The sequence below is a fragment of the Ranitomeya imitator genome, chromosome 8, assembly GCF_032444005.1.
Source record: "Ranitomeya imitator isolate aRanImi1 chromosome 8, aRanImi1.pri, whole genome shotgun sequence".
NCBI classification, from domain to species: Eukaryota; Metazoa; Chordata; class Amphibia; order Anura; family Dendrobatidae; genus Ranitomeya; species Ranitomeya imitator.
This window is the reverse complement of record NC_091289.1, coordinates 2,888,747-2,901,455: the sequence shown is the minus strand read 5'-3', so window position 1 is coordinate 2,901,455 and position 12,709 is coordinate 2,888,747. Positions and strand designations below refer to the sequence as shown.

At 49.3% G+C, this 12,709-nt stretch overlaps 1 protein-coding gene across 4 annotated transcripts in view; it reads right to left on the bottom strand.

The window, feature by feature from the left end:
* Positions 1-236: 236 nt before the first annotated feature.
* The window catches only part of SEMA3F (semaphorin 3F), a 77,745-nt gene continuing 65,272 nt past the window's right edge, over positions 237-12,709 (bottom strand). For 2 of the 4 annotated variants that reach the window (XM_069736020.1, XM_069736022.1), the window contains 12 exons: positions 12,481-12,600; positions 12,245-12,384; positions 11,873-11,987; positions 11,714-11,783; positions 11,495-11,639; positions 11,190-11,412; positions 10,842-10,930; positions 10,616-10,657; positions 9,659-9,828; positions 9,464-9,531; positions 2,964-3,097; positions 237-2,387 (listed from right to left, as the gene is read on the bottom strand). In XM_069736020.1, coding sequence (XP_069592121.1) covers positions 1,986-2,387; positions 2,964-3,097; positions 9,464-9,531; positions 9,659-9,828; positions 10,616-10,657; positions 10,842-10,930; positions 11,190-11,412; positions 11,495-11,639; positions 11,714-11,783; positions 11,873-11,987; positions 12,245-12,384; positions 12,481-12,600 — 1,718 coding nt within the window. In that variant the 3' untranslated portion in view covers positions 237-1,985. The remainder of the gene's footprint in view (positions 2,388-2,963; positions 3,098-9,463; positions 9,532-9,658; positions 9,829-10,615; positions 10,658-10,841; positions 10,931-11,189; positions 11,413-11,494; positions 11,640-11,713; positions 11,784-11,872; positions 11,988-12,244; positions 12,385-12,480; positions 12,601-12,709) is intronic. The other 2 variants (XM_069736021.1, XM_069736023.1) reach the window with 1 other exon arrangement.

Genomic DNA, 12,709 nt, shown 5'->3' with positions numbered 1-12,709 from the left:
CACAGACACATTTCACAAGTTTTTAGTGTCAGTGAATGTAAACAATGAAGGTTCATATTCACTGACAACACAATAATCTTAAAAAACCAAGAAAGGAAAGTCAGATTATCGGAGCGGCTCATTCCTCAGCGTTGGATGAGGGATACGTTCGCGGTTCTCCAGCCATTGATGCTTCGGCGGATCCAGGGCGGCCATGGATTCTGGCAACACCCATCCCCATCACAACCCCAGTCACGTTGTATAAAACAGGCCAGTGTTTATTGTAGTGTGTCGTCCACAGGAGATAATTCACCGCACGTCTCATAGTTACAGTCTCATTTACATCTATTTACAGACAATCAATATCTGGCACAGCAGCGAGGAACGCAGCGCCAGCCACAGAGGCCCTCGCCGTCCCCTGCGAGATACCAGAGCGCAGCACAGCGCGGGAGGCTCAGGGTGCACCAGACGGCCCAGCACAGGAGCATTAGACGCCCCATCCGATACTGGACCTCCCGACAGAAGAGCCCCTCAGACTCGTGGGTCCCCGGCCTGAATCTGTGCAGGCGGCATCAGGGCACAAACCGTCATCTCATTCTGCTACAGACGGCCAAATCTACAGATGTCAGCAGGACAAGGGGGTCCATCTAATGCTATGAAGCCCCTCGTCACCCTCCAGTTCTGCACACAGTCCTATAGGGTGATGTTTACATATGTGACCACAATAGAGATCACCACGGACCTTTTCCCCTCCACTTGGTTCACAGATCCCAGGTAATCTTACCGAACAGTAACAAAAAGGAAGACTTTAAGGAAGATGAGACCCCGTGCCCTCAACCATAGCGCGCTCACATCAATGCCGATCCTGGAGACTGAGAACCCTACGCCTCCAACCCTAGGGCATTCACACCAAGGCCGATCCTGGAGGAGGAGACCCCACGTCCCCAACCGTAGGGTGTTCACATAAAGGCCGATCCTGGAGGAGGAGACCCCAAGCCCCCAACCCTAGGGTGTTCACATAAAGGCCGATCCTGGAGGAGGAGACCCCAAGCCCCCAACCCTAGGTCGTTCACACCAAAGCGGATCCTGGAGGTGGAGACCCCCGACCATAGCACATCCACAGCAAGCTCGATCATTGAGGCTGAGACGCCGCAAAGCCAACCCTAGAGCACCAAAGCCAAACCTAGAGGACAAGACCCCACGCCCCCCGACCCTAGGGCGTGAACACGAAGGCCGATCCTGGAGCCCAAAACCCCACTCCCCACAATTATAGTGCATCAGAGGATGATCCTGGTGGCTGAGACCCAACAACCTCCAATCACAGCACGTTGAAACTGAAGCCGAGACCTCCGACCACAGCGAGAGCACACCAAGGCCGATCCTGGAGGCTGAGACTCTGTGCCCCCCGACCATAGGTTGTTCACACCAAGGCCGATTCTGGAGACTGCAGTCACTGATCCGACTATGCGAGAACCAAAATCAAATCAGGGAGACTTGAAGACACCAGTCAGAGTGGCCACCAACGTCATGTGATGGGCTGTGCCATGCAAAGGCCGCTAAATATATGTACATCACGAGCAGTTCGCTGAGCAATGATCTGCAGAGCAGCTGGACCTCGCAGGGCAGAAGAGGAATGCTCCGTGTGCCGTCCAGTGGCCGTAGGGTGAAGCAGAATCATGGAAGGTGCAATGTCCTGCGGTGCACCAAGGCTGCAGCGCTCTGTAGAAGCCCCACACAATCCATATAATGAAGAACTGTCAGTAACAAAGCGACTCTCCAAACTGGGAGTCTCTGCGGGCCCCAATAAATAAATTCTGAGGGACCATGAAAGGCGAATCCTCCGACGTCCGTATATTTATAGATATTTATATATTTATATATTTAGAGTTTTTACTTATTAAGAAAAAAAAGGTTTGGGTAAAAATAAAATAAGGGCAAGTCTGTGGGGAAAGCAACATGTGGGGTCAGGAGGCTGGAAGAACGTCCTGCAGAAGGTCGCGTCCCCTTCATGTCTGCAGCTCCTCTGTAGCCGGGTGGTTCCGTCGATTCCTCGCTCGTTTCTGGTCTTGGAGGTCTTTGGTGTCGCTGTGAGAGGAGCCCGATGGGCGCCAGTATCCCTGGCAGTATTGGTTGATGAGTACCATCTCAGGCTGGGAGAGCAGCTGCACTAAATCATCGTAGGCCCCTGGGGGCCCAGCCGGGTGCGAGGACAGAGGAGCAGGAGCATCGGGGTGAAGCAGAGCGGCAGCGACGGCCTCGGCGCTCAGGACCTGGAGTCGGACACGCATTACTGTGTGCTTGAAGTTGTTCTCGGTGGCGGTGCAGTGGTAGACGCCGGTGTCGGACAGCTGGAGAGACCGGAGGAGAAGACCCTGCTCCGTCTTCAAGAAGCGTCCTTCTGAGCGCAGCTGTGGAAGAAGAGCACAGTTACATTAATAGTTCAGGGGGCGTCCAGGACTGCAGTCATGAACAATGAAAAGCTCTCTGCTTGCTGTTACTGAATAGAAATAATCACACGAAGCTGTCAGCAGAAAAGGATTGTAGAAACCGAGCACAGGCGCCCAGTGCAACCGTGGGGAGGAGAAACCCCCCAACATGTTCTCCTCCTCCCTGCGCTCGTCTCTATAAAGACGGAGCTGTCAATCGTGGAGGAGATGGTGTCTACAATGGATCCGTATCTCCGCAGAGCGGACTGCGTACAGGGAGAGCTGAACAAAGCATTCACAGGAGCCCGGTCCGGGGCCACAGAACCAGAGCCCCCGACCGCCTCCTATCTGCCGACATGACGTCTCGCTGGGCCTAAGGAGAGGCGGCATTTGGGGGGCTCTAGTCCGGTGGCCTTAGACTTCTGACGTGGCCTCTGCACTCCAACAGTGAGGAATCGTCGCACTGGTTATGGCAGAAAGGAACCATCATCGTGTATGGAAAACTGGGAGCTTCTTCTGAGGAAGGGTCATTCGTATCATCACTGGGGACCCTCTTACCTCTTTCTTGCGCTCAGAGTTGTCTTTCTGTAAAATCCATTTGATAGAGGCCTGAGGGGAGCGAGCCTGGCACTCCAGGAAGGCAGAACTTCCCTCCACCCCGTACTGCGCAGCGTCCATCCCGTTCTTATTGGCTGCAGAAGACATTAAATGTTGTATGAAAAGGAACATGGGTTCATAAGGTAGAGCTGCACTCACTATTCTGCTGGTGCAGTCACTGTGTACATACATTACATTACTGATCCTGAGTTACATCCTCCACTATACTCCAGAGCTGCACTCACTATTCTGCTGGTGCAGTCACTGTGTACATATATTACATTACTGATCCTGAGTTACCTCCTGTATTATACTCCAGAGCTGCACTCACTATTCTGCTGGTGCAGTCACTGTGTACATACATTACATTACTGATCCTGAGTTACCTCCTGTATTATACTCCAGAGCTGCACTCACTATTCTGCTGGTGCAGTCACTGTGTACATATATTACATTACTGATCCTGAGTTACATCCTGTATTATACACCAGAGCTGCACTCACTATTCTGCTGGTGCAGTCACTGTGTACATACATTACTGATCCTGAGTTACATCCTTTATTATACTCCAGAGCTGCACTCACTATTCTGCTGGTGCAGTCACTGTGTACATACATTACATTACTGATCCTGAGTTACATCCTGTATTATACTCCAGAGCTGCACTCACTATTCTAATGGTGCAGTCGCTGTGTACATACATTACTGATCCTGAGTTACATCCTCCATTATACTCCAGAGCTGCACTCACTATTCTGCTAGTGAAGTCACAGTCACTTCGTCCTGACGAAGGAACTGTGATTCCGAAACGCGTGTCGGGGTGCACATTATCAAGCATTTGGCGGTCCTGGAACATTTTTCCCTATTTTCATTAGTGGCTTTTTGATAGCATCTGCATATAGCAGTTTTTCCTATGACCATTATGCACAGTATGCAGCCTTAGAAGCAAGTGGCCTTTGAGAATATTGCACATAGTACTTTTTGCACGTTTCATTGTATATTTTTGGTATGATATATATATATTTTGATATTTTATACACATGTTTTTCATGGTTTCTTCAACTTCATCACTTTTTATAGCATATGCAATACATGGTCCCCCTTCTTTTGATATTTGTTCTGCCTATTGGGGTATATAGTATATAGCAGAAAGTGACCTGCCTTATGTAATTCGATATTACATTTTATTTCTCTTGATATGTGCAGATGTAAATTCTACATGATTTTATTTTTGTATATTTTAATGGTTTTCTCTATTGCTATTAAATAAAACAAATATTTTTAAATATTCCCTGTCATCTTTCCATCGGTCCGGTTTATGCTTGGAGCATGGTCTCTTGTTCTCTTTAGTGGTCTCACTATACCTCGGGCACATGTGGTGACTCTGGAATTATTAATAGGATTGAATTGTAATAACTTTTGGAATAAGTATTGAAGATTCTTTATAGATAGTGTCTGGGTGTCATTACTGTGTTCATTTGATTAGTAACATAGTAACATAGTTAGTAAGGCCGAAAAAAGACATTTGTCCATCCAGTTCAGCCTATATTCCATCATAATAAATCCCCAGATCTACGTCCTTCTACAGAACCTAATAATTGTATGATACAATATTGTTCTGCTCCAGGAAGACATCCAGGCCTCTCTTGAACCCCTCGACTGAGTTCGCCATCACCACCTCCTCAGGCAAGCAATTCCAGATTCTCACTGCCCTAACAGTAAAGAATCCTCTTCTATGTTGGTGGAAAAACCTTCTCTCCTCCAGACGCAAAGAATGCCCCCTTGTGCCCGTCACCTTCCTTGGTATAAACAGATCCTCAGCGAGATATTTGTATTGTCCCCTTATATACTTATACATGGTTATTAGATCGCCCCTCAGTCGTCTTTTTTCTAGACTAAATAATCCTAATTTCGCTAATCTATCTGGGTATTGTAGTTCTCCCATCCCCTTTATTAATTTTGTTGCCCTCCTTTGTACTCTCTCTAGTTCCATTATATCCTTCCTGAGCACCGGTGCCCAAAACTGGACACAGTACTCCATGTGCGGTCTAACTAGGGATTTGTACAGAGGCAGTATAATGCTCTCATCATGTGTATCCAGACCTCTTTTAATGCACCCCATGATCCTGTTTGCCTTGGCAGCTGCTGCCTGGCACTGGCTGCTCCAGGTAAGTTTATCATTAACTAGGATCCCCAAGTCCTTCTCCCTGTCAGATTTACCCAGTGGTTTCCCGTTCAGTGTGTAATGGTGACATTGATTCCCTCTTCCCATGTGTATAACCTTACATTTATCATTGTTAAACCTCATCTGCCACCTTTCAGCCCAAGTTTCCAACTTATCCAGATCCATCTGTAGCAGAATACTATCTTCTCTTGTATTAACTGCTTTACATAGTTTTGTATCATCTGCAAATATCGATATTTTACTGTGTAAACCTTCTACCAGATCATTAATGAATATGTTGAAGAGAACAGGTCCCAATACTGACCCCTGCGGTCCCCACTGGTCACAGCGACCCAGTTAGAGACTATACCATTTATAACCACCCTCTGCTTTCTATCACTAAGCCAGTTACTAACCCATTTACACACATTTTCCCCCAGACCAAGCATTCTCATTTTGTGTACCAACCTCTTGTGCGGCACGGTATCAAACGCTTTGGAAAAATCGAGATATACCACGTCCAATGACTCACCGTGGTCCAGCCTATAGCTTACCTCTTCATAAAAACTGATTAGATTGGTTTGACAGGAGCGATTTCTCATAAACCCATGCTGATATGGAGTTAAACAGTTATTCTCATTGAGATAATCCAGAATAACATCCCTCAGAAACCCTTCAAATATTTTACCAACAATAGAGGTTAGACTTACTGGCCTATAATTTCCAGGTTCACTTTTAGAAGTGGTAATGAAGTGTGTACATACATTACTTCCCCCAGAACATTATCACAATTCCCCGTGTTTGTTACTCAGGTTTATTTACTTTATGTGTTTTGGAATAAAACAAAAAAAACTGAAAAAAAATAAAATTGGAACAGAAATTCTCACAAAATCACAAAAATGGTCCGGACTAAATTGCGGACACCCTCCACCCAATATTTGGCTGCACGTCCTGTGGAATAAACCTCTGCGATCAGTCGCTCCCTATCACAGCTTCTTCCTCCTCTCTGCCAGGATCTTGGACTTTTCTTACAATCCGCTCCCGCTCTCATATTTCGTCTTGTCCCTACAGTCCTTGTGAGATCTCTCCACAGGGGATCTATGGGATTCAGATCCGCACTCATTGGTGCCACTTCAGAACGCTCCGGCGCTTTGTTTCCATCCATTTCTGGGGGTTTATTTGGGGGTCAATGTCCTGCTGGTACACCGGTGACCTAGGACACAGACCCAGCTTTCTGACGCTGGGCACTACATTGCCACCCAAAATCGTTTGGTAATCTTCAGATTTCATGATGCCTTGCACAGAGTCTGGGCCCCCAGTGCCAGAGGCAGCAAAACAACACAAAACATTGGTGACCCTCCACCATAACTGACTGTAGGTACAGTGCTCTTTTCTTTGTAGGTCTCATTCTGTTTTCGGTAAACAGTAGAATGATGTGCTTTACCAAAAAGCTCAATCTTGGTCTCATCTGTCCACAAGATGCTTTTCCGGAATGATCTTGGCATACTTACTTACATATTGGCAAACTGCAGCCTAACTTTTTTAAGTCTCGGTGTCAGTAGTAGGGTCCTCCTGTCTTAGTATTTCATTTCATTCACAGATGGACGGATAGTTTGCGCTGAGACTGATACACTGAGCAGCCAGGACAGCTTGGATTTCTTTGGACCTTGATACAGGATTATCCACCATCAGGACTATGCTGTGTTTTAACTTTTCATCCATTTTCCAACAAGCCTATAACCTGCAGTAACCACCGATTGACCAAACCGCTGCATGACCAGCTCTATCCTCGCATACTGTATCCTCACCCATCCCTTATGGATTGTGAGCCCTCGCGGGCAGGGTCCTCTCTCCTCCTGTATCCTCACCCATCCCGTGTAGATTGTGAGCCCTCGCGGGCAGGGTCCTCTCTTCCTGTATCCTCACCCATCCCTTGTAGACTGAGCCCTCGCGGGCAGGGTCCTCTCTCCTCCTGTATACTCACCCATCCCTTGTAGATTGTGAGCCCTCGCGGCCAGGGTCCTCTCTCCTCCTGTATTCTCATTCATCCCTTCTAGATTGTGAGCCCTCGCGGGCAGGGTCCTCTCTCTTCCTGTATCCTCACCCATCCCTTGTAGATTGTGAGCCCTCGCGGGCAGGGTCCTCTCTCCTACTGTATCCTCACCCATCCCTTCTAGATTGTGAGCCCTCGCGGGCAGGGTCCTCTCTCTTCCTGTATCCTCACCCATCCCTTGTAGACTGAGCCCTCGCGGGCAGGGTACTCTCTCCTCCTGTATCCTCACCCATCCCTTGTAGATTGTGAGCCCTCGCGGGCAGAGTCCTCTCTCCTCCTGTATTCTCATTCATCCCTTGTAGACTGTGAGCCCTCGCGGGCAGGGTCCTCTCTCCTCCTGTATCCTCACCCATCCCTTGTAGATTGTAAGCCCTCACGGGCAGAGTCCTCTCTGCTACTGTATCCTCACCCACCACTTGTAGATTGTGAGCCCTCGCGGGCAGGGTCCTCTCTCCTCCTGTATCCTCACCCATCCCTTGTAGATTGTAAGCCCTCGCGGGCAGGGTCCTCTCTCCTCCTGTAACCTCACCCATCCCTTGTAGATTGTGAGCCCTCGTGGGCAGGGTCCTCTCTCCTCCTGTATCCTCACCCATCCCTTGTAGATTGTGAGCCCTCGTGGGCAGTGTCCTCTCTCCTCCTGTATCCTCACCCATCCCTTGTAGATTGTGAGCCCTCGTGGGCAGGGTCCTCTCTCCTCCTGTATCCTCACCCATCCCTTGTAGATTGTGAGCCCTCGTGGGCAGTGTCCTCTCTCCTCCTGTATCCTCACACATCCCCTGTAGACTGTGATCCCTCGCAGGCAGGGTCCTCTCTCCTCCTGTAACCTCACCCATCCCTTGTAGATTGTGAGCCCTCGTAGGCAGGGTCCTCTCTCCTCCTGTATCCTCACCCATCCCTTGTAGATTGTGAGCCCTCGTGGGCAGTGTCCTCTCTCCTCCTGTATCCTCACACATCCCTTGTAGATTGTGAGCCCTCGTGGGCAGGGTCCTCTCTCCTCCTGTATCCTCACCCATCCCTTGTAGATTGTGAGCCCTCGTGGGCAGTGTCCTCTCTCCTCCTGTATCCTCACACATCCCCTGTAGACTGTGATCCCTCGCAGGCAGGGTCCTCTCTCCTCCTGTAACCTCACCCATCCCTTGTAGATTGTGAGCCCTCGTAGGCAGGGTCCTCTCTCCTCCTGTATCCTCACCCATCCCTTGTAGATTGTGAGCCCTCGTGGGCAGTGTCCTCTCTCCTCCTGTATCCTCACACATCCCCTGTAGACTGTGATCCCTCGCGGGCAGAGTCCTCTCTCCTCCTGTATCCTCACACATCCCCTGTAGACTGTGATCCCTCGCGGGCAGAGTCCTCTCTCCTCCTGTATCCTCACCCATCCCTTGTAGATTGTGAGCCCTCGCGGGCAGGGTCCTCTTTCCTCCTGTATCCTCACCCATCCCTTGTAGATTGTGAGCCCTCACGGGCAGGGTCCTCTCTCCTCCTGTACCAGTTATGACTTGTATTGTTTAAGATTATTGTACTTGTTTTTACTATGCACACCCCTCTTCACATGTAAAGCGCTAGGGAATAAATGGCACTATAACAATAAATAATAATAATAATAATAATAATTTTTCTTCTCTGCAGTCCAGCTAGATTAGCTACAGTGCCAGGGGGTTGTAAACTTCTTGAATATGTTGTGCACCATGGACAAAGGAACATGAAGATCTCTGGAGATGGACTTGTAACCTTCAGATGGTTGATATTTTTGAACAATTTTGGTTCTCGAAGTCCTCAGACAGTTCTCTTCTCCTTTCTGTTCTCCATGCGGAGTGTGGCACACACAGAGCAAAGATTGAGTCAACTTCTTCCACTTTTATCTGGTTTCAGATGTGATTTTCATATTGCCTACCTGTTACTTGCCACAGGTGAGTGTGACTGAGCATCACGTGCTAGAAACAAAATTGTTTACCCGCAATTTTAGCAAGGTGCCAACAATTTTGTCAGGCCCATTTTGGAGGTTTTGTGTGAAATTATGTCCAATTTGCCCCTTTTCCTCTGTTTCTTTGTGTTGTTCCAATAAACACAAAGGAAATAAACCTGAGCACAACAAGACCGATATAATGGCTATAGTTCATGAACTTCATGTTCTGGAACAATTTCAAGGGTCCCCACACTTTCAGTCATGCCTATAAGAGGGGAAGGAACTTCTACCGCTCCAGTTACTTGGATTGATCCGCTGATCGGATGCTCGGGTTCGGCTCTTACCGTTGGAGTTGTACCCGCGGCATTGCCTCATAGGGTTCCCATGTCGGACATCCTGTCGCCGGCTTCGCCTGTGAAGAATAGCAGAGAGAAATGGAGCGAAGAGGAGACGGCAGGGACAGGTGTTAGATGGATGCGGCTGTGACATGGGCCGGCTGTATATGAGAAGGTTTCTCTAGAATTAAGCCCGGGCCTCACCCCTCTGCGTACCGCTTGGAGGACGCTGAATAGCGCGAACACGTTTTCCCATCCCACGCGCAGTAAGGGTCTCTGGCCAGGCAGCAGTCAGCACACGCCTCTCCGTACACGTCACAACGATGGAGGGCGAGATGCGTCACCCCGGACATCGACGACACGTAGAGCTGTTGCTGTGATAAGAAATGATGAGTTATTGATCTGGATAAGAAGAAAATCCAGCTCCGGAATAAAAAAATCATCAAATTTATTTCCACATATTAAAATTCAGAAAAAGCTGCTTGGGAATGACTGCACAGCTATTCCAGAAAAGAAGCCATAAGTTAGCTGAACGCGTTTCGAGCACACATGGTGCTCTTTGTCCACAGGAGCTTTTTCTGAATTTTAATATGCGGAAATAAATTTGATGATTTTTTATTCCGGAGCGGGATTTTCTTCTTACTTATTCAATATTGGATGTTGGGCGGTGGTGTTTTCCTTGCTCGGATGTTCCTGTAGACTTTCATAGCTTTGCTGATGGGGGTGAGCTGAAACCTAACCTTTTTCATTGTTCAAGATTGATCTGGATACAACAGATCATGTGACTGTCTGGGACCACTGTAATGAGAGAATCCCCCTGAAAAGTGGGTAACCCTGTGGTGTGGACAGATGGACACAGGTTCTGCTGATTATCGGGGGGGGGGGTGACAAATGTGACCCCTGCACGGGCAGCCTACGTGGATAACCAATGCCGGCAGCATCATCATCATCAATATTAATAGGCGACTGATAAATCCTGACCGACACCTCGTCCAATGGCCATGGTCTGAGTAGTGGTGTACGGACTGGATCCGAATGGGTCACGCTCGTACACCGACAGTCTCTACTCGGCCTGGAATATGGGAAATGTGACACCGGCCACCTCTTATGTACAGTCTGTGCTAGGAGGACGGTCGGGGGCTGACGATACCAGGCACTTACTCGTTTTGATGAAATTTTCATGGATTTGATTGGTGCCGGGATCTAAGAGAAAAGACAGAGTCAGGAGGAGACGCAGTATATGGCTGTAGCATTGCGGTGTGTCCAGTATCAGTGTTTCCTAATAAATACGTCCCTTGGGCTGTGATACAGTGTGAACCCACAGAGATACAGCTCACTGACAGATTCAGCTCTGCTACATCTGTATCTGCAGCCCCTGAAGTCCCACCTTGAACACCTCCACCTCCTCCAGGATCAGCTCCTCTGTCTCCAGGTCATCTTTTGGAAGGACAATCACTTTCTGCACTGTGCCCTGATCTGGGGAAAAAAAACTGGAAGGATTACTGGAGCAAGAAGTGGAATGACGACCGCTTCCCTGTTCTGTGCTGCGCAGGAAGCGTTAACATTTAATGAAGTGGAGCATTAGTGATTGATGGGACGCCGCCGTGCGTGAGATGCTCCTTCTCGCCCGCGTTGTTCGTTCTGTTATGGACAATCAGCAGGACACAATCAGGAGTCGCCGCTGATTCCTGTGCTCATATGACTCCGCACTCCACCACAATGGACGGCTCGTTACCTGTGCCCAAGAAGAGAACCTCGTATCTTCCATCAGATGCGTCCACTTGATCCACAGCGATGCTGGTGAACCTGTAGTGGACATTGGTGCGGACGAGCAGGGGCTGGCGGTGCACGGGGTACACGGCGTTGTACATGACCGGGTGCGTCCTCATGAAGTTTATCACTTCATCCGGGTAATCCTTAGTGGACTTCATGGACGGCGTGAAGGTGCCTCCCGGACACTGCACCAGCACAAGAAGGCAGTTATACATCTGTGTACCATATATTCCCATATACGCACTCACCACAGGGGGGCGCTCTTACCGTTCCAGGACGGGGATACGGGATCTTTCCAGTATACGGCATCCACTGGTAGTTGGGTCCCTCCTTGTGAGCAAATGGTCCATTGAACACCATGCGTATGTCGGCCATGGAGTAGACGCACACGGCCGAACCCTTAAACACGGAGCTACAAAGAAGGAGAGAGATGAGCGCGGTAGATGTGGACCGACACCACCATCAGGGGTGAGAGGCGAGACTTACCCGGAGGCGGAGAACACGGCGTAGATGACGGGGTTCTTATTATCCTGCGTCTGCTGAATGAAGACGTCCTCTATAAGAACACATGATATACCAATGATTTCCTGACCCCGCAGTGCGTCCCGGTGGGCTGCAGCGCAGACCCCCAATCCAGATACATACGCAATTCATCAAAATGAGTCTCGATCCCGTCTGCCCCCGGCACAGAGCATATGAGCCGCGCTTTCAGGAACGTGCTCCATTTATTCACCAGGCAGCAGTGACCTCCATCATCGTTCTAGGACAAGCACATGGCACCGAGAGGTCGGCACATTAGCTCCTCTGCTTGCTAGCAGTGAATGGAAACATTTTATATCTAGAGGCTGAGAACCTGTTCTGGTCACAGCACAGGGTTTGTTACAATGTATCCAGCCATTTGTGAACCACAGATCCTAGGTGTCAGCACCTGACAAGTCTCGGCCTCAGGGGTCCACTGTGGAGCGCGGCTGGCGACCATGCGAGGTTCACAGTCGGTGTGAGAACGACGCTTCTTACCAGGCAGACCCTTCCGATGCGGGAGTATATGGTTGGGCTGTGGGGAGAATCCGTGGACTTTTCCCGGAAGAAGAAATAAAGTTTATCGTCATTTCGCTCCAAGCTGTCGGGGATCAGCTGTACGTGAACAAACGCAGGGTCTGCAGAGAGAGCGGCCATTATACAAGCGTACAGAGGAGGAAGGATCATCTACCCATCATCCGCTCACGCTGCACAGTGTATGACTGGAGTCTTACCATTCAGCCAGCGGGAATTGTACTGGTCCGTCCTCATGGCGGCTTGTTTGCCCATCGCTCTGAAAATGGCAGCATCGGTGCCCATGAAATCTATGTAGACCCCGGAATAGAGCTCCTCATCTGTAAAAGTCAGGACAAGAGGGGGAAGATAGAACTTGGAGAAAACACACGTGACGCCATTCGAGCAGACTGTCCGGCCGGAGCAGCGGTGCACACAGATGAGGACGTG